Source organism: Meriones unguiculatus (assembly GCF_030254825.1).
Source record: "Meriones unguiculatus strain TT.TT164.6M chromosome 13 unlocalized genomic scaffold, Bangor_MerUng_6.1 Chr13_unordered_Scaffold_41, whole genome shotgun sequence".
Taxonomy (NCBI): Eukaryota; Metazoa; Chordata; class Mammalia; order Rodentia; family Muridae; genus Meriones; species Meriones unguiculatus.
The window spans coordinates 2,531,625-2,552,111 of record NW_026843650.1 but is presented as its reverse complement, the minus strand read 5'-3'; the positions used below and the strand labels follow the sequence as shown (position 1 = coordinate 2,552,111).

At 40.9% G+C, this 20,487-nt stretch overlaps 2 protein-coding genes across 2 annotated transcripts in view; both read left to right on the top strand.

Moving 5' to 3' along the window:
- LOC132651232 (vomeronasal type-2 receptor 26-like) overlaps positions 1 to 15,049 on the top strand; it is a 41,889-nt gene extending 26,840 nt beyond the window's left edge. The window contains exon 3 of the mRNA XM_060376481.1: positions 14,947 to 15,049. Within this exon, the coding sequence (XP_060232464.1) occupies positions 14,947 to 14,969 (23 nt within the window). The 3' untranslated portion in view covers positions 14,970 to 15,049. The remainder of the gene's footprint in view (positions 1 to 14,946) is intronic.
- Positions 1 to 20,487, top strand: part of LOC132651231 (zinc finger protein ZFP2-like) — a gene marked incomplete at both ends in the record, with an annotated part of 242,736 nt that overhangs the window by 212,701 nt on the left and 9,548 nt on the right. The window lies entirely within an intron of this gene.

Here is a 20,487-nt window from a genome sequence, read left to right as displayed (position 1 = left end):
TCAAAAACCAAACACGTTAAATTAAATTAAATTAAATATTAAATTAAAAAATCAAAGCCTGCACTGTTGGCAAATGCCTCTAATAACAGCACTATGACTGACAGAGGGAAATGTATCTGTGTTAGTTCAAGGCCTACCTAGTCTAGAAAGCACAACAGGTCAGTCAAGGCCATACAGAGAATCTCTTTCTCAAAAAACAACATCCTGGGATATAAACAAAAACCTTCTAATAACAGAAGGTCATTTCCTTTTTTTTCACTTTAAAAAATTATTCATGTTTTTTTATAAATTACAGTTTATTCACATTGTATCCATGCTATAGTCCATCCTTCATCCCCTTCTTTACCTTCCCTCCAAACTTCCTCCCATTTCCCTTTGCAAGTCCACTGATAGGGAGGTCCTCCTCCACTTCTATCTTCCCATAGCCTATCAGGTCCCATCAGGATTGGCTGCATTGTCCTCCTCTGTATCTGCTCCCCCCCTCAGGGTGAGGTGATCAAAGAGCCAGCCATTGAGTTAATGTCAGAGACAGTTCCTGTTAAAATTACTAGGGAACTCACTTGGAGACTGAGCTGCCATGGACTACATCTGGCAGGGGTTGTAGGAATTCTAGAATATCACCATGCATGGTCCTTGGTTGGAGTATCAGTCTCAGAAATGACCCCTGTGCCCAGTATTTTTTTTATCTGTTGCTCTCCTTGTGGAACTCCTATCCCTTCCAAGTCTTCTTCAGTCATCAGGAAAATACAAATCAAAATGACCCTGAGATTTCACCTTACACCCATCAGAATGGCTAAGATAAAAAACTCAAGTGACAACACATGCTAGAGAGGATGTGGAGAAAGTGGAACCCTCCTACACTGCTGGTGGGAATATAAACTTGTACAACCAATCTGGAAATCAATATGGCCCTTTCTCAGAAAATTAGGTATAGTGCTACTTCAAAATCCAGCTATACCACTCCTAGGCATATGTCCAAAATATGATCAATTATACAACAAGCACATTTGCTCAACCATGTTCGTAGCTGCTTTATTTGTAATAGCCAGAATCTGGAAACAACCCAGATGCCCTCAGTTGAGGAATGGATACAGAAATTGTGGTACATTTGCACAAGGGAATACTACTCAACATTTAAAAATAAGAACATCATGAAATTGGCCTGCCAATGGTGGGATCTAGAAAAGATCATCCTGAGTGATATATCCCAGAAGGAGAAAGACACACAAAGTATAAACTCAATGAAAAGTGGGTATTAGACATATAATACAGGATCAACATTATAAAATCTGTATACCCTAAGAATCCAGTCATGAAAAGAAACATTTTTAATCTGTTTTTTATTATAGCCTTGGAGGAAGCAAAGTATTTACCATCTTCACTTATAATGTAATGGAGGAAATCACCAATTGTGGTTGTGTTCTATATTTTGAAACATTGGAGTAGGTATTGAAGTTTGCTCTATGTGTATCAAATCCAATCACAGAAGTTTATTAGGTCATTCTGATATTCTTTCTGTGGCTGCTGTCGATCTAATGCATTTCCACTTGGTGATAGGTATTTTTCTGCTGCAAAGTATAGAATGGGATTCCCATCATCTATGTGATCCATTGCTTATTTATATCAGGTGGTGTGTGATCATGCTTTTCAATGAAGGGTCTCTGAGAAAGTGTGGTGCTTTTGTTTTTCATTTTCACAAATACCTTTAAGTTGTTTGTTTTCAAGCCTGATTTGGATGTCAGTAATTAGGCAAAGCTACATTTGAAATCTTGATTATCATGTGTCAGCTTTCTGAGTACACGTCCAAGGGTGGAAGATGTTTCCCAATGTGTTCTATTTTTACCAACATTAATGTTAAAGTGCTTAATAGTGTGTATGAATGTATGACTGTGTGTGTATATATATATATATATATATATATATATATATATATATATATATATACAGTTTGAAGTTCCATTCTTCTTCATGTTCCCATTAGTTACTATATGGCACCTAATGTTGAAGTACTGCCTTCTGAATGAATTAGCTAGAGGTGCTAAATAATGTAACAGCAATTAGATTTATTTCAAAAAAAGGATGTTGTGGTGTGTAATGTTATTATGGGTTCTTAGGCCATGACAGGTGTGTGAAGACCTGGTGACAGCTTTGTGGGGCTTATTTTGGTCATTGTTATATGATGTTCAAAGTCATGTTGCCAGTTTTGCTTACCACAGATATTCTCCACTGATTTCATTGATACTCAAATAACCTTAAATGAAATATTACATCAGTAAAATATTGTCTTCTATCCAGATTATAAACTTATTGTTATATAAGGATGGAATAACATGAAATAATTTGAATAATAAATGCTATTTCCAAATTAAAATTATATAATCCTTTCGTGTTTTGGAATATGTTTGTTCACTCTTAGGAGTAAAGACTTGCTCATTACACTGTCTCAGTTCTATAAGTGAATGTCAGAGAACTGTCTCAGTGGGAATAGTTGGTTGTTTTTGAGCCTGATAATTTGAACTCAATTTCTGGGTAGCCCATATTACTCCTATAGATTTTTCTAATATTTCTATACTTGGGCATTTGTATATACAAATTCACACACCAGCACATACATAAATCATTTTTAAACCTAAATAAGGGCCAGTTTTTTCACTGGTCAAAAGACTCTTTGGGTTTCTTGTTGAAAACTCATATGAGATGCAAACAGATAGCAAACAGCAATAAGTTGTCCTCTCACTGGCAGATACGTACTCAAACATTTTTCAATGTATGAAATTAAAGCAAAGGAGAAAACTCACCTATTGACAACATCAGAAATGATTTGCAATTCTAAATAAATGTAGATATTGAAGACTTATTACTGTTCATTAAAAGAAAAATGGTAGCTTTGTACATCTTATTTTATCCTTTCATTCCTTGATTCAAGAATAGGTCATTAAAAATATCTTAGCTTGGCTCAGAGGTGCATCCCTGTCATCCTAGACCTGGGAGTCCATGGTAAGCTAATCTTTCTGAGACTGTGGTCAGCTTGGTCAACAAAGTGAGTTCTCTTTTGTATTTGTTCGTTCATTCATTCATTTGTTTGTTTTTTAGACAGAATTTTCTTGTGTAGCCTTGGCTGTCCTAGACTCACTTTGTAGACCTGGCTCAAATTCAGGTCTCTTCTTCCATGAGTGCTGGGATTACAGATGTGTGCTACCATGCCCGGCTCCAAATATTGAGTTCTAAATCAGGCATGACTATGTAGAAATATCATGTATTTAAATAATCCCCAAAAATGTACTCTATATCTCAAATTATAGGGTTTCTCCCCTTCAGGTATAGTGCCCAAGGAGCTGGGTCCTGGTACTGTTCTGGTCCTGGTCCTCAGAGCCTAGCCCTCAGCCCAGCTGTGGCCCCAAAAGTCCGCTGTCAAGTGCTGGCCTTTCTGGGCTTTCTCTCTGGGGCTCAATCTATCCCAGTAGACCCCTTGGGCACCAACTACACACCTGGCAACATCTTCTATAGATGGATGCACATGCCCAACTCGCGGGAAACTCTTGACAAAAATAGGCTTCATACCCCTTGTCTCAGCCCGGATCACAGCCCAGGAATTTGGGCCCACTGTGGGCTGATGGGGAAGCCCCATCTCCGAATACATCACTTAAGATAAGTAAGCAACACCTTTCTAATAATAATATGAAACCAACAACAATATCGCAAGAGTAAAAAACAGCAATTTAAAAATACACAAAATTAAGGGAACCTTTTCTCTAAGGGGAGCAGGTGCTGGGTGCAGCCCAGCCGGTGATTGTACCAACTATATGTCCACCTCGGGAAGCTAGGACATGGGATCAGGTGCCCCCAAGTGTACCACAGTGGAGAGAAACAGTAGCTCATCGACCAAGTGCACAATGGACTGCGCGTCCTCTGATGCTAAAGCCAGAGGTTGCACTAGTCCAGCTTTTGGCAAGATTGGGGGACCCGCAGCCATGGGATCCAGGAGCTCAGTATCCTCTTAGGGCATATCTCCTGCCCCTGAAGCCGGTCTCAGTGTCTCCTGTATCCCCAAGGACTCCTGCATGTGCAGGCTGCAGTCAAGGACCCAAGGATCTGAACACAGAAGAGGGTGAGCCATCAGCCGGGATAGGGGGACTGCCTGAAGGCACCCAAAAAGGTGTGAGCTCTCCCAAGATGGCGTCTACTTGCCAGGGAAGGCACAGTCTGCTTTCCTGCCTGTAGGACGGTCAAGCTGACTGGCGTCCAGCTCTACTCTCCTGGCAAGAGCTTCAGGACACTTTCCCAGTGAGACCCAGGGATGGAACCAGCTGCAGGTTCTCCAGACACCTCCCCGAGCTCTTCCTCCTCCTCTTCTTCCTCCTCCTTCTTCTCTTCCTTCTCCTCCTCTTCCTCCTCCTCCTCCTCTTCCTCCTCTTCATCTTCTTCCTCCTCCTCCTCCTCGGGCTTCATCCTCCTGACCTTCTGCTCCTCCATTGCCAGAAGGATCTCCCCGGCCTGGCGGTCCAACTCTGCAGTGAGCACATGGATCCTGGCATTGTCCAGCAGCCGCCTCATGATGGTCAGGTCCGGAGCCCCACAGATATCCTGGGGGAATCTCTGTAGCCACTGGGACAGGAACGAGAAGATAACCCTGTGGGCAAGAGCAGGACAGAGGGACTTGGGGTCGGGAACCTGGCCTTGCTTCTGGGCTACGGGGGTGGGGGACATGGGTGTCCACCAGGGCCCTTCCTCTCCTGTTCCTCCCTCTGCTGCTCAAAACCCAGGAGCCCGGTGGGAGACCTCTGTACTCCACCAGCTGGCGAGGTTGCGGGGACAGTTCCTAGGGCAAGAACCCCAAAGGCGAGGCTTCTGGCCATTATTGGTCCTCCATCCTGGCCATCCCAAATGCTCCTCCCCATTTACCTCCCCCTCCAAACAAGCTCACTCACATCCTTGTTTTCTGGTCCTCCTCACATTCGGGCCTGAAGGATCTATACCTGTGACAGTCCACAGGGATGTCACCCCTAAGGCCCATGTCCCCAACCCACCCAGATGTCTAGAGGGAGATATTCGAATCTTCCTAGGAAGGGGTTTGGGGGTGCTGGGGGCTCCATTTATCCCAAACACCACAGATGGGGTCCAGAATCCTTTACCCAAAGGATTCTCAGGGCTTGAGAATGGGTGGTGTGTGACACTCTCTGGGGAAGGTGAATGGCACCTGCTAGAGCCCCACCCCTGCCCCAATCGCCCATGTATGGCTATGTCACTTTAAAGGGCCAGGTCCGGAACCTAGGCTGCTGCGACACAGTCGTCTGGTTCTGTGAGGGCACAGGCCCTAGAAAATAGCAGGAGGAGGTCTGAGGGCTGGATCCGTGGTGGAGCCGCTCGACTGCCTTTTCAGGATCAGGTCCAGAAAACCATTCCAGTGGTCGCAAACTTTGGATAAAGGGCCAGAAATAGTGGTGGGCAAATAGGGGATCATCTGTTCTACGAAGTTCACGCCATCATTGCTGAGAAATGGGGATACCATGCAGGAAGGCTAGCTTCCTTTCGCTCTGAGGAAGGACCACGGAAGGAGGAAGGCTTGAAGTTTGCAAACCCCGAGGGGCACCAACGACCCCTTTCCCTACACTGAAGAGGGAAGCAGGCATGAAACGTGTTCCTCAGTGACCCAACAGGAACATTCGCCCAGGCCGCAACCACGGTGGATGGGGGGTGGGAGTGGACCAGAAAGCTCCCCCACCACATGGCGGCCCTGATTACGTTGGTCTCCCGGTGGGGAACAGGCAAGAAACGTGACAGTGAGAGCAACACATGTCTCCAGCAGTGGCCCAGGCGACCACCGCTGGCTTCCAAGAGACCTAAGCCTTTGGAGGTCTGGAAGCAGAAGAACAGACTCCTCTCTCCAGCTCCTCTGGACCAGCTGTTCTGTCCAGGCAGCTGTTGCTGCTGCTGGTGTCTGGTTACCTGGCAACCAGGGTTCCTAGTTCCACCTGGAACAATGCTGAGGAAGCATGGTCACTTCCTGGAGTCACCTGCCGAAGCCTCCCCATCATGGGCTCTCCCTGGGGGCCACCAGCCCTGCAGGCTCTGCAACAGTTCCAGAGATAAATGATGGAGAAGTTGCCTCCCGTCACCACTAGAGGGCAAAGAGGCACATGAGAGGGTGCAAGGATGAAAAGAACAGCAGCAGCAGAGAGGGATGGCTATCATCCCTCTTTAATCTTTTATTGTTGTTATTATTATTATCATCATCATCATCATTCCTTTCTTCTTCCCTAGTATACTTCAAAAAATTCACCTTCTTTCATTTCCCCTACTGAACTAAAATGTTCTCACCTCTCAGCCTTTGAATATGAATGTTCTTTATCCTTTCTGGGGTGTTAGGTACCTCTTGCTTTCCTTTAGGTTTCATAGTGGAATTTATGTGAAGTATACATTTCTATGGATGGTCTACGGGTTTGTTTATGGTGGATTACCCCACAAGGCTGTAAGCTTATAGAGAAAGAGTGGTGTTTACATCAATCATTTTTGTGTGTTCAGGACTTAGCACAGTATTGGGTATCTAACTCGCAGTACTATCTGTGGAAGGACAAATTACCTTTTAAACAGTAAATTCCTTTAACAAAGTCTTCATAATCTGATAGTAATACAGAATTCCCACCTAAAGGATGGAAGCATGTAGCATTTTATTTGTTAATGCCAGCCATTGTGCAATCTGTAATAAACTTCTCCTAAAGTCTTTTTATCTTGTTCTGTTACTGCTGTTACTAGGATAGCCTCCTCTATGCCTGTTGCCTTCTCTGTCTTCTCTTTCATTTATCCCATAAGAAGTTACTTCCTTTAAGCTTTAGTGAGGTTTAGCAATTGGCTTTATTATATCCAAAGACTATCTGTATCTGCCTGTTTTGTACAAAAGCTAGGAATACAGCTCAGAGGTAGAACATTTGCTTCACATATAGGAGATAAGGAAGGAGGAGGAAGGGGAGGAGAAAAAAAGGAACAGGAGAAGCAAAGCATTGCTTTTCTTTATACAGATGCCCTGCCTTAAATACAGGGGTTAACAGTCTTCCTATCTTCCAAACAAGATAGAAAATTCAGATACAGCAACAGTGCCACTTATTTGGTGTTAGTTTTTAATTCAGTCACTTTCCTGACATTCACTCTGTAAGTGTTTTATATGTAGTTGGTTTTATGTACATGTTCATTTTCTGGGAAAAATCTATATTTTTATTAGGTTTTATGAGAGGTCATATCCTCAGAAAATGTCCTGGGCTTCGCGTCCTACCATACTTATCCCTAGGAGACCATATCTGGAAAGCAGATTATGTCCTCTTTGTACATAATTTGATGTTATGACTTCATGATGCATCTTGAACCTTGTTTTCAAGTGAATGTTGTAAACAAGCCCTAAGCTTAACAGGCATTTTATTCCTCATGAAAAAAAAATATTCATCATTAAATGTCCTGTCTGAAAAGAGCATCTGAGGTCATTGTACAATGCACTCAGTAACTTTCATTTTAGTCACTAACATTATTAGTACTGTTTGTTGTTTTTCATTACTTTTCTAGAGATCCAAGCATGATGACCATGGTGTAAGGGACTGTGTACACACTGTTCACTAAGAAAATAAAACCACACATTCAAAACAATCAAAACATCTAAATATTGATAAGAATTGGTTTAGATTTAGGGCCCAAAAATAATTCCGTTGAAATGTGAGGAAGATATTGAAATACCATTATTCAGCAAGCTTTTAGAGTATATACGTGTGTGTGTGTGTGTGTGTGTGTGTGTGTGTGTGTGTAGATAAGATGAAAGGATGCACACTTAAACACAACTTAAGAATTCTTGGGCATACAGACAAAAGGTGGAACATCATTAGGCAGGATTTTTTTCCTTTCTGTTTTCTTGCCAGGGAGAGTTTGAACATGTTCCTTCCCTTCCCCCCTTCCCCTCCCTTTCACTTCCTTCCTTGCTCAGTGCGAATTTACAAACATTGCACTTGAATGGATGCAGTTCTGTGAAAGCATTGCCCAAAGGCCCCCTGCTGGCTCACTTCTAGACCTTGAACACAAAATGCATTCTAGCTATTTTTTTCTTCAACTGGTGAATTTTCTTGGGGGGGGGTAGGGGAGACACCCAGACATGGTGAATTCCTCATCTATCCCTCCCTCCTACCCCAGCTTATGTCCTTTAGCACTTTTGGAAGCACACTGACAGAGGTTCCCCACCCATGCCAACCACAATCATACATGTGCTTTCTAAGATTTTCTAACAAAATTCTTCTAGTTGCCAAACTGAGACCTCGTCTAAAAATAATTGGCTTGATCTGGCTTGCTTCCATGTATGTGGACCTATCTGCATTGCCCCCGTGGCACGCCTGGGTTGGCTACCCAGAGACTATTTAAGCTGTGGGCTGGCTTTCCCCGGGGTCCGAGGATTGTTCAATGTTCCTGAATAAACTGCATTGAAAAAAAAAATAATTGGCTTGTTTCTCAAGCAACAATCTCATAAGTGCAGCCAGGCTATTAAGTCATGTGCCAAGGTGCTCAGATGGGTATTCTTGGCACAGTGCCAGTATACTGGCACAGACCAGGAGATCAGTGGAACCAAGACTTCTCCTTTTGGGTTCAGTCCACTTCCTAGTTGAAGCCACCTATGGCTCAAAAAGAAGTTTGAGGGATAAGGATGTAGCTCAGTTGATTAGCGGTAGAGCAGAAGTATTAGAAATTCAGGGTCATCTTATAGCTATTTAGTTTCTGGCCAGGCTGGGCTACAGGGGACTGTAACCAAATAATAATAATAGTAATAACCGCAATACATTTTAGCTAGGAGCATATTTGATGATCATTGTTCCAAGCTAGAGCTAACCTCATGTAATCAAATTTCCTCAGAGAGGAAGCAAGGAGACAACAAGGTCCAGCCCAGCAGGATTTTCTGCACACAGACCCCTCTCCAACTGAGCCTTTCCAGCCAACAATGTGGAAATGTGTTTTCCTACTGGCAACCAGAGGTGCCCCAATTTGTACCGCTGGGAGCATGGGGCAGGCAAAGTCACCACAGAGCACAGCTGTTTGGTTACTGGCTCACTGAGACTAACACAAGCAAAGAAAACCACAAAAGAACAACACAATAAAAAATGCACTGGGTACAATTCACACAAAGAGAATGGAAGAAGAAGGAACACCAAAACTTAGAAAAGTGGCCTGTCTTTCTATGGGCCTTCTATCCTGTTCCATTACTGGTGGCCTACCCACAAATCAGGCTCCAACCAACTACACTAGAGTTTGGAATGGCAACCTGCATTCAGCCATACCAGAGAATGGAGCAGCAACATATCTGTTGATCTCTCCAGACAAGAGGCCAAAGCACCAGCCAAACTCTGCCAGATCAGAGTCCAGAGCAGTGGACAAGCTCTGCCAGACCCAAGGCCAGAGTAGTGGATAAGCTCTGCCTGACCAGAGACCAGAGTACATTGGCAGAGGTGCCAAGCCTGGAACTACACATATTGTATCCATCCCTTGGCACCTCCTCACCACTCTCACTGGAGCCTGTGGAGCATGGCTCAAGCTTCCCTGAAATGGGAAAGAATCAAGTCTAGGGAGATAGAAGGATTCTGTCCCATGTCCTCAGTCAGTCCCAGAGACAAATACTGGCATCGACAGACAAAGCAGTTAAACAAGATACAAACAGCTAGATCCCATTGCTTGTGCAGCAGAAAAATACATAGAGCCAGACAGCAGATCCCACCACTCCTGCAGTGGAAAAAATGTAAGTAGGATATCAGCAAATCTCTGATGCAGGAACTACCTGCATTGTCCTTGTCCAAAGATCTAGAGATCACAGGAAACTGGGTACTCCACCACCCTTTACAGATAGGGGCACATTCATCCTCTCTGAGGTCCAGATATCACAGAAAACTCGGTGCTCAACTCTTTACAGACGTGCCCCTTCGAGGGGGGTCTGGAAAGTGTTCCAGGTCCCCTCTGGCCCACAGCTGTCCAAAGCATCTGCTCTAACCTTTCTGCCCACATAGATTACAAATTTTGCCCCAAGGCCCTAAAAAGAAAACTAGAGAAACACAGAGACAGACACAGACAGAGTGCTCACTTACTGGCTATTATTCAGCCCCATGTGCCAGGGGTGCTTGGGAGACTTGGGAATCTAATATGAGAACCCATATGTTATGACCAGATTTTAGGGTCACCAAAGATCACCAGGAGGTGGACCACATATGCAAGAGCAAAGAGTTTTCTTTGGGCTTAAGCTGAGTCTCTCCAACATCACCAACACAGTGGATCAGAGAGGAGAACCCTGAGCAGTTGCATGGCAGGGTTTTGATTATGGTTTTAGGAAGGACCATGAAGTTCCAGTTTAACTGTTACAGGATTGGGTGGCATTGAGCAAGGGCAAGGTTTTTAGAAAATGATTGGCTAGCTAACATAACTAACATTGAAAGAGCTATCTCTAGGAATGTTAGGTATTTTCTGTGTCATTCAATGTTCTACTACAAGGTTGGTAGGCTGCTCAGCACAAATGCTCCACTTTGAGATGAGATATCTTCCCATCCTTGTGGTTATCCTCAGGCTGTTCCTTGGGTAGCGAATCTTACGACATGGCCCAATTCCTGGTGACCTTATGGTAGAATCAGTAATCTGGTGACCTTTAGGTGACCTTTTTAAGCTTAGTTCCTGGTGACCTTTGGGGGTGTCAGGTAAGTTCTCTCAGTATTAAAAGATCCATTTGGATTTTGTGGGAGTTGTGTCAGAGAGCACTCCAATATTAAGCTGTGATATAGAAGAGTAGAACTGATGATATAAAAAGAATTTACTATGGCTGAGAAAGTAGTGGTCCCAGTTAGAATTTAGCTGAAGGAAGACTGTCTGTAAAATACTCCACAGATAAGTAGTATACTAACCAGGCCTGTTAGAGATTAGGATCTGGGGATACATGTTTGCTCACCAGGATTATCTAGGAATGTGGCAGGATGAGTTTTTTTAATTTGTAGTTTTCCAATGTGTATTTATTAATTCATGAATGAGAATGAAAACAGACCAGATTGGTGGGTGTACAGTTTGGGTCAGGTAGCTTGATCCAGTGAATATTGAATTTTGATTTAAGGGACTGTCCTATGCCCATATGTACAATCCTCATTAACACAGTTCTGTCAGTTCAACTTTGAGACACAGGCTATTGGTTAAAGCTGTGTCTGTCAGATTACAGGTCTCATCAGCTAATATGGTACACAGGGACAACCTTAAACAGTATCTTATTAATGGCTTTCCCTGTACAAGAGAATGGCCTGTGTTTTTCAAAGTCAGTATACCTATGTGTATTTTTCAACTAAGAGATTAAGAGCACTGGCTGGACTTTCAGAGGTCACAAGTTCAAATCCCAACAACCACATGGTGGCTCACAACCATCTATAATGAGATCTGGTGCTCTCTTCTGGTGTGCAAGTGTACATGCATGCAGAACACTGTATACATACTAAATAAATAAATCTTTAAAAAGTCAGTTGTTGGTATGATTAAATTTTATTTTGTTGATGCATCACTGCTCTAGTCTCTTATTAGTTAATATTCTCTGATAATCCCTAGTCATTAAGAATTTCATTCCTTTTTCTTTAGTACTTTGATATTTATGTTTAAAGTAATGTCTCCTGTAGATCTACCTTTCACATGTTATGTAACTGAGACTGTCTTTGAACATGGAATGCTGCCCCTACTGCCCACTGCCTAGAACATAGTCCTGCAGTTTTTTTAGGTGGGCCCTGACTTGTGAGTGTGAAGTAAAAGAGACCAGTGAATGAGTGTCCACTGAACACCCTGAATTTTTGGAGGTGAGCAATTACAAATAAAGAGGGAACTGTGTAAGAATTGAGTTCACTGACCTACTTTGAAGAGTGTGTAGTCACAACACAGAAAGGGTGGGGGAGGAGGGAAGATGGCAATGAGTCAGGTAATCAATTTTAGATGGTCAATAAAAGTGAAAACTGTACATTTGGGGGAGTAATACATAAAGGGAATCAAGAATATAGATTAGTTGCTGAATTTGTTTCTGGAAAGCAAATTTCTATAGTTGCACGAGTGCAAACAACACAGAAGTTCTGGATAAACTGCTGTGGTAATGACTAACAGGCATGTTTCCTCCCCCCCCCATCTGAAAATGCACAACCTGAGAGAAAAGTTGTGAGTAATACTTGGTGTGCTCTAATACATATTAGAATTCCCTGAAGAATATTGGACTATAAAGTCATTTTCAACCTTTAAAAATAATTTTTGAGATTTTAATGAAATCATTTCAACCTCCTCATTCCTCTTTACTCTTACGTCTCAAATGCTGGGATGAATTCTTAAGGTGGCTACTTAACAATCAAAGCAGACGTGGTTGTCAAGTTCTCTCAGCATCCCTCAGTCCTTATCTGTTACAAGGTATGAGTGTCAAACACAGATCTCTAGCCCAGGAGTTGAGCCGCCCTCCTCCCAGCTGTCCTTCCTCCTGTATTCCAACCATTTTGGTTACCTGGTCTTTTTCATTTATCATTTATCCTCCTGGCCTTTTGTTCTGGCTCTCCACTTTCCTCTCTCCTCTCATCTCACATGGTCATGTCAACTCTAGACTGTCCCAGATGTTCCTGTGTCTGAGTATGTTCTCTCATCTATCTATAATAAACTTTCTGCTCCAACATACTTAGGAACTGCCACATCCTTTTTGTTTTATTTATCATTTTCATTTAGCTCCCATTAACTACTCCTTGTTTTCAAATTCATGGCCATTTGTTTCTTTAATGGTTGTTACTGTTTGGCTTTGACTGAAGTTTGGCTGAAGGACTTCCCAACTATGAGGTAGAGATGACTGCACTGGACACTGATTTTGTAATGGGATGTGCAACATAAATGACCTGTATCTTGGAAGATGAACAGGTGCCCTGGGAGAATGGAAGATTGTATTTTAAAACATTTCCAAGATGAGAGTGTTGCAGGATATTTGATCCCAGTGTGATCCCTTAGACTGTGAACTGTAAAAGCCTGTGCTTTGTTTGGTGTGGTTGAGCCCTAACACAAACCTTAATTCCAAGAACTTTCTGTTTATCATAAACAGGTGATTATGGTGTAGTTCTGTCAGCCCTAGAATATACCTTTAATTCAAAAGCTCTCTGTGCACAGGATTTAATAATGTTAACCCTAGGTCAAGAAGCAAAGCAAGAAACCAGCTGACATGGATTAAAGAGTAAGAGGAACTTTCAGCTGAAATGTATTTATGACAGAGTGTAAAAGTAGAAGGAGTTTTAGCTTGGTAGCTTTTGGGCTTTTTGAGATTTGAGCTAGAAAGCCTTTGGCCTTGGGTGTTTTTGTTTGTTTTTTGTTTGTTTTGGCCTATCCCCCCTGAACTGTCATCTGAACTGGTGAGCTTTTGGGGCTGTTCCCTCTTAGCGGTGAGGTGAGTAGGATGGTCAGCTGGGTGCTTTCTCTGCCTTTCTGAACTAGCAAGTTTTCACCCAAGTATATGGCTCCTGGGTTTGTTTTGGTAAAATTGAACAATTGGCATTTTTCATTCTTAATTTATAACAACACTAGGGTTCTGTGTGCCCATAGGGGTTGGGGCAAAGCTAGAATGCCTCTGATATCTGCATTATTTAATCTTTGATCCACTGGTAGAAGAGTTATTACTCTCCCGAGACTCAGCTGTATTGTCCAAGCTAATGAGGGAGTCTGCATGGGCCTAGCAGTCAGGAGCAACAGTGGGAGGTAGCTTATGAGTTTGTTCTGGGATTGTCCTCTGATGTAGCTGTAGGGAGCTGTGAATGAGACCAGAGCCCATGCCATGGTGAGTGAGGGGTCATTGTTCCCAGGCCAGGCAGAGCAGGTCTTTTGAGCTATGACAGCCTGATCTGCTTTGACCAAGATGGGCTGTGGTTCAAATTCTGTTTCTGTTGTTCTCCATGTGGTGACTTCAGCAGAGATCCTTGTCCTCTGACCCTTCTTGAGTGTTGACTGTCCAAGGAGGAGGGGACCCTGTGGATAGGCAGTAGAATGTTGTGGTGCTTATAGTATCACTATCTAGTGTGCACACCCAGGCATTGCTTTTGCTGTGCATTAGATAGATAGATTGGAAAACTGAAAATCTCAATACCTCATGTTATATTCCACACATGGTTTTGTGTAACAAATTTTACAAATAGTTTTGAAACTAGTAAAAAAAAAGTGGTGGTGGTCATCATTAAGCAATACTTGCTTACTTTTTTAAAAAAATATTTTTTACCTTTCAACTACCACCGGGCACAATGGTGTGATTCAAGGAAATTCAATTCCTGGGTTCAAATGGATTTTCTGAGATGCAAAATTTTGTCAGTGTCAGGTGTGCCTGGATTTAGGTAAGTGGGAAGGGAAGATTCCACATCTTGTGACATAATCCAAGCAGCAAGAAACAGATATTAAATTATTCTCCAACATTGTTTTGTGTGTGAGTGTTGGTGAGGGCAGGGCTATGCTTGAACCCACAAGGGAACATGAGGGACTGCAAGCCATAACCCATCTTTATTATCGTCTCCATTTTCCAAGAGACTTCCAGAGAAAAAGGACTCTCTGGAAAGGAGATTAGTAGTAGAAGGAGGGTCATAAATATAGCAGTTTAGGTGTCACTTTGAGTTTGTCTTGTAGGAGTTGTGAAATCTGTGTTTATTTAATTTGTATTAAATTAAAAAAAATCAAAGGTATCTTTGATCCAGTGCACATTTTTTCATGTTAGAGTTTCTTTAGGCCTTTTCATGTAAACTTGGCTATATTTTAGGCTTATGCTTTTGGCTTTTTCTCTTATCCCCTCATTCTTTCACAAATACTGTGCATTCTTGACTGTTGAAGTTTTTGCTAAGTATAGAAGTCACATCATGCCAGAAGATTATGAGATTAGTGGCAATATAATTGTCACTTATTTTTCTGTTTTCCTCTGTTTCTTACCAGGTGGCTTTTCTGATATGAGATAGAGATTTTGTGTTGTCCTTTAACAAGCATATAACGACAATTTGCACTTATGTCTGTAGAAGGCAGAGGAGACAACATGAAGGTGGGTGATACCACTTGGCCAGTTTACTCCTTTTCTTTGGGCATAATCTTTTGGTGATCTGTCCTTTTTCTTTAGAAATTCCATGTTTCCAGTGGACTCCATATTCTTTATTTGGATGTTTTTATTCTCCTGAAAAGATTACATCAAAACCCTGCCCCATACCTAATTCTGGGGTGAGGATAGTTCCTTTTCAGGCAGTTATATCTTTTATAGGAAAAAATGGTTTTGGGAAATAGAAAAAGTATAATCTCTCAATCTAAGTTTAAAAAATCTTTGAAAGTTTACAAATATACCTTCAACTGTATTTATTTCTAGATAACAAAGGACATTTACTTTGATTTTCAGCCTGTCTTTTACAAGTAGCTTTTAAGTGGAATCAGTGTAAATCCCATGTGCCTGTCTCTGCCTCCCAGGTGGTATGTAAAAGGCATGTACCTCCCAAATGCTGGGATTAAGGCTATGAACCACCAACACCCTGTCATTGTAACACCTGAATTTAGAAAACAACTAAGTAATAGAGAACTGCTTGTCTCTGCTGGAATTAAATGCATGGCCTATCACCATGCTGCTCAAATATGTTATATTCACTCCAAATTATTCCAACTCAAACAAGTTTATACCTTAGAATTTACTTAAAACATTTTAAAACTCTTAACTGTTTTTAATATGAAACAACAAAAGTATCCTTTTTTTATTTAAGAAGAAAACTTTAGTCTTTATTAAGTTAGTTTGGACTGAATGACCACGTTGTCTGATGAACACTTACCTCTGTTTATTCAGGAGATCTCTACTATTCAAATCTAATCATTATCAATTTTGATAGGATCCACCTTTCTTTTCCTGTGGAAACATTTGGTTTTACCAGTGAAGACACAGTTCAGTACTACTTTTAGTTATATTTACTTCTTTTTGTTCTAGAGTATTTAGGTGTGCTGTTAAGTTGCTACTAAGAGATCTTTCTGATTTTTTTTTCTGAATGTACTTAGTGCTATGAACTGTCTTCTGGTCAACACTTCTATTGTGTGCTATGAGTTTTGATATGCTGTGTATTCATTTCATTGACTTCTAGAAATTCTTTAATTTCTTTCTTTAGTTCAGTTTTGATCCATTTTTTATTCAGTAGAGAATTGTTCAATTTCTATGAGTTTGTAAGCTTTCTATTTTTTTTTGTTATTGGTGATGTGCTGCTTTAAACCTTAGTGGTCTGATAGGATGCAGGAGGTTATTGCAAGTTTCTTATATCTTTTGAGACTTCCACTGTTCAAGTATATCATCAATTTTGGAGAAGAATATATGAGTTGCTGAGAAGAGGGAACAATCTTTTGTGTTTGGGAGGATGTTCTATAAACATCATTTAGGTATATTTAGTTTTTTGATGTTAGTTAGCTGGAGCATTTATCTGTTCAGTTTGGTCAGGAGGACCTGTCCATTGGTGAGAGTGATATATTGAAGTTTTCCCCTATCAGTTTATGAGGGCTAGGATGTGATGCAAGCTGCAGAAGGGTTTCTTTTATAACTTGGGTGTTCTTAGGTTGGGGGCATAGATGTTAAGTATTGAAATGTTATATTGGTGGATTTTTTGAATACATCATGTCCTTTGCCATCTTTTGATTAGTTTTTTGAAAGGTGTTTCATTAGATATTAAAATTGCTATACAAGCTTGATACTCTAGTCCATTTATTTGGAATATCTTTTCCAAACATTTACCTTAAGATAATGTCTATCTTGATATGAAGCTGTGTTTGATGTGTTTAGAGGAAGGGTGGATTCTGTTTTATCATCCATTTTGTGAGCCTGTGTCTTTTTATTGATGAATTTGGGTCAATAGTATTAAGTGATATCAATGAACAGTGATTGTTAATCTTGGTATTTTGGTGGTGGAGGTGGTGGTGGTTTTAGCATTTGTGTGGGGCTGTATTTATAGATACATATTGTTTAAATTTGACCTTAACATGCAACATCTTATTTTCTCCACTTTCTGATTAAAAGGTTCTGGGCATAGTAATTTTTCTTGGCTTCTCTAGTTTTTTTAGAGTCACAAGAACACTGTCTATATCCTTCAATTTCTAGTATCTTTACTGATAATACAGGATTAATTCCAATAGATCTGCCTTAATTTATTTCTTGGTTGGATTTTATTTTATGTTATGTTATTTATTTATTTATTTATTTATTTATTTATTTATTTATTTATTTATTTTGGTTTGTCTGTTTTATTGGTTAGTGTGGTCTGTTTAATTTTTTTTCTGTTACAGCTTTTAATATTCTTTCTTTGTTCTGTATATTTAGTGTTTTGATTATTCTCCGGTAAGAGGACTTTCTTTTCTGTTCCAGTGTCTTTTGTATATTTGTATGCTTTTCTTGCCTTGATGGACATCTTATTCTTTAGGTTAAGATATTTTTCTTGTATGATTTTGTTAAAAATATCTTCCAGAACCTTGATCTCATCCTCCTTTTGCGAATCTGATTATCATCATGTTTTGTCTTTTCATATTGTCTCAGAGTTCCTGGATGTTTTTTGATAGGGAACTTTTGGATTTAACATTTTCTTTGACACATGTATCTATTCCATCTTTTTTCTGTTTGTTGTTGTTGTTGTTGTTTATTTTCAGACTGGATTGCTTTTTATAGCCTTTGCTGCCCTGGAATCACTTTGTAGACCAGGATGGCCTCAAACTCACAACAGTCCAGCTGTTTCTACATCCCTGACTTCTGGTGTTAAAGGAGTGTATAAACACACCTGTCTTCAATTTCTTCTATTTTGTATTCAGTGCATAAATTTATTTCATTGATCTCTGTTTGCTGTGTGAACCTTGCCTCTGTATTTCTTTGCTGTAGTCTTTAAATTTTTCATTTCCAGGATTCCTTAAATTTCTGCATTTAAAAATTATTTTTTTGAGCCTAGAATTCTCTGTGTAGCATATACTGTCCTTGCCTTGCTTTGTAGACCATGCTTGCCTCCAAGTCACAGAGATCTCTCTGCCTCTACCTACCAAAGTGCTGGGATCACAGGTATGTACCACCATGGCCAGCTTGTTTTTGCTTTCTTTATTGATTATATTTCCACGTTTCCAGAATGTGTTTCATTCTGTCATTCTCCATTCAGCAGAGGCTTGGAGCTCAGCTTCCAGATGGAGAACAGAGGTTTGATTTCTCTCAGGGGCAGCTAGAACCCTTTGGGGCAAAACCCATGTTCACTAGGTGGGGTTGTGGAAAGATTTTTCTATTGACCGTTACAGGTAGCTAGCTCTTTTAGAATGAAATCACCAGTGGTTGTAGAAATTCTGTCATTCCAGATCCTATGGCAATACCAAACTGTTACCATTCTTGCATACACTGCTGTGCCTTGCTCTGAGGACTTTCACCTCAGAGGTTCAAGTAAAAGTCCATGCCTGGTTGGCTTGCAACCAAGACATAGGCCTAGTGAGACACAGACCCGGTGAGGCCTAGGCTTAGTGGGCCAGTGAGCAGGCCCAGATGCAGATAAATGATGAATCTCAGAGGCCATGATGGAAGGCTGATGGTATTAGGTGGCTTACAAACCAGCACACATGCAACCCCAGCATGGGCTGGATTTCTTAGGAAGAACATTGAATCTGTTGAATGGTTATTATTGAGACGTTCAGGACTACAGTGAAAGAAAGAAACAAGTGGAGCAGAAATAAATGTAGTCTTTGGTTTGTAGAGAAAAGCATCACTAGGTAGTTTCAGATGGCAGTCACATGCTGAAACAGAGACAGGAATTTTTAAGGAGATCATCATCATCAAAGAGAAGGTCCTAGGTCTGGATTTGAAACCTAAGATGGTGTCCTTAAATTAACACTCCCTCCTGATAATTCTTCTGTTAATCAATGGAGCAGGCTAAGTGATTCCTAGTACCAGGAAAGAACTTCATATAAAACCTGCTCCAAATGTGTTCCAAGTGTGGCACGCTCCATCCCAATTTGTCCATCCTGACTTAAAATCCAACTTGACAGGCTCACTCATGTTATGCACATTCTGGAAACAAGGAAGATGGAAAATTTAAGATAATAGATTCTTTCTTTGTGTTTTCAGTTCAACACTGTGACAGCCATCTGTGTTTGGCAGAGTTAGATCCCCAGTAAAGATACTGTAAAGGTTCATTGCATGAAGCAGTGAGGGTGAAGCCTGAGTTGTGTCTTGACAGTACAAGATGTTGAGGTGCCTAAGTTATGAGATACCTCCCATAGAGTGCTTCCTGTAGTGAGTGGAAGTAACCAAACTGAGATGTATGAGATGTTGTGGGGATAGGGCCATCTAAGCCTTTAAAAATAGCAACAGAATTTGTTGTTTTCCTTGCTAATCTTCTTTCCTTGGTCCAGTCTTCCCACACTATGTATACATTCCTCTTTACTGGAATGGGAAGGGGCATTCTGTGCATGTAAGTTGGAATGATGTGCTTTGTTTCTGATGTTACAAGATGTGGCAGCCAAGAGATTTTATTGTGTGTCAGAAGAAACATCGAATATTTGAACAGTGTATGAGCTATTACAGAATTTTAGGATCATTGAAGTTAGACTACATTTTCATCATGGGATGACAACAAGCCTATAGGAAATTTGGTCAGAACTTATTTGCTTGAATCAAAAAAGCTTCCAGAGAAGATGATGTTTCTGTTTTTGACATTGAAGAAAAAGTTTCTGTGTAGCCCTGGTTGTCCTGAAAGTTGGTATGTAGACCAAGCAGGTTTTGAACTTACAGGTTTAGCTCCACTCAAGTGTTGTGTTTAAATTTAGGCCAACATGCCTGACATAAACATCATCATCATTGGCTGCTGATCCTGGGTTTTTATTTTGTTTTGTTTTGCATATGTAAGCGGAGGTTATTGTGCTGATCTTCATCCACATCTGGCAGTTAAAATTTGGCAGAGAGTATATTTAATTTCTTAGGTTGACATATATTCATGACACTAACACTGCCTGAGCTTTCTGAGTCATTGAATTGCAGGTGTGTGACGTTCTTCTTACCTGTTTTGTATTTTAAACTTTGTGTTTATTTAATTCACATTTAATTTAAAATTTTTTTCTGTAATTTATTCTCCGTCATGAACTCAGGTCTTTGATCACCAACTCCTGAGGGGTGCAGCCTTGTGAGGCCACAGAGGAAGATGATGCACCCATCCTTGATGAGACCTAATAAGCTAGGGTCAGGCAGAAGTGGAGGAGTTGCTCCCCTATTAAGAGACTAGGGAAAGGGCATAGAAGGAGGAGAAGGAGGGTGGATAGGGCTGGGAGGAGATGAGGGAGGGGGCTACTATTTGATATCTTTACCTGATCTTGATTCAACTGTAGTAGGTGAACAATTGTATATTTCATTTAGATTTTCAAATTTTGTGGCATATAGAATTTTGACATAAGAGTTAAAGTTTCTTTGGATTTTCTCAGTGTCTGTTATGTCTGTCTTCCTTTCAGACTTTG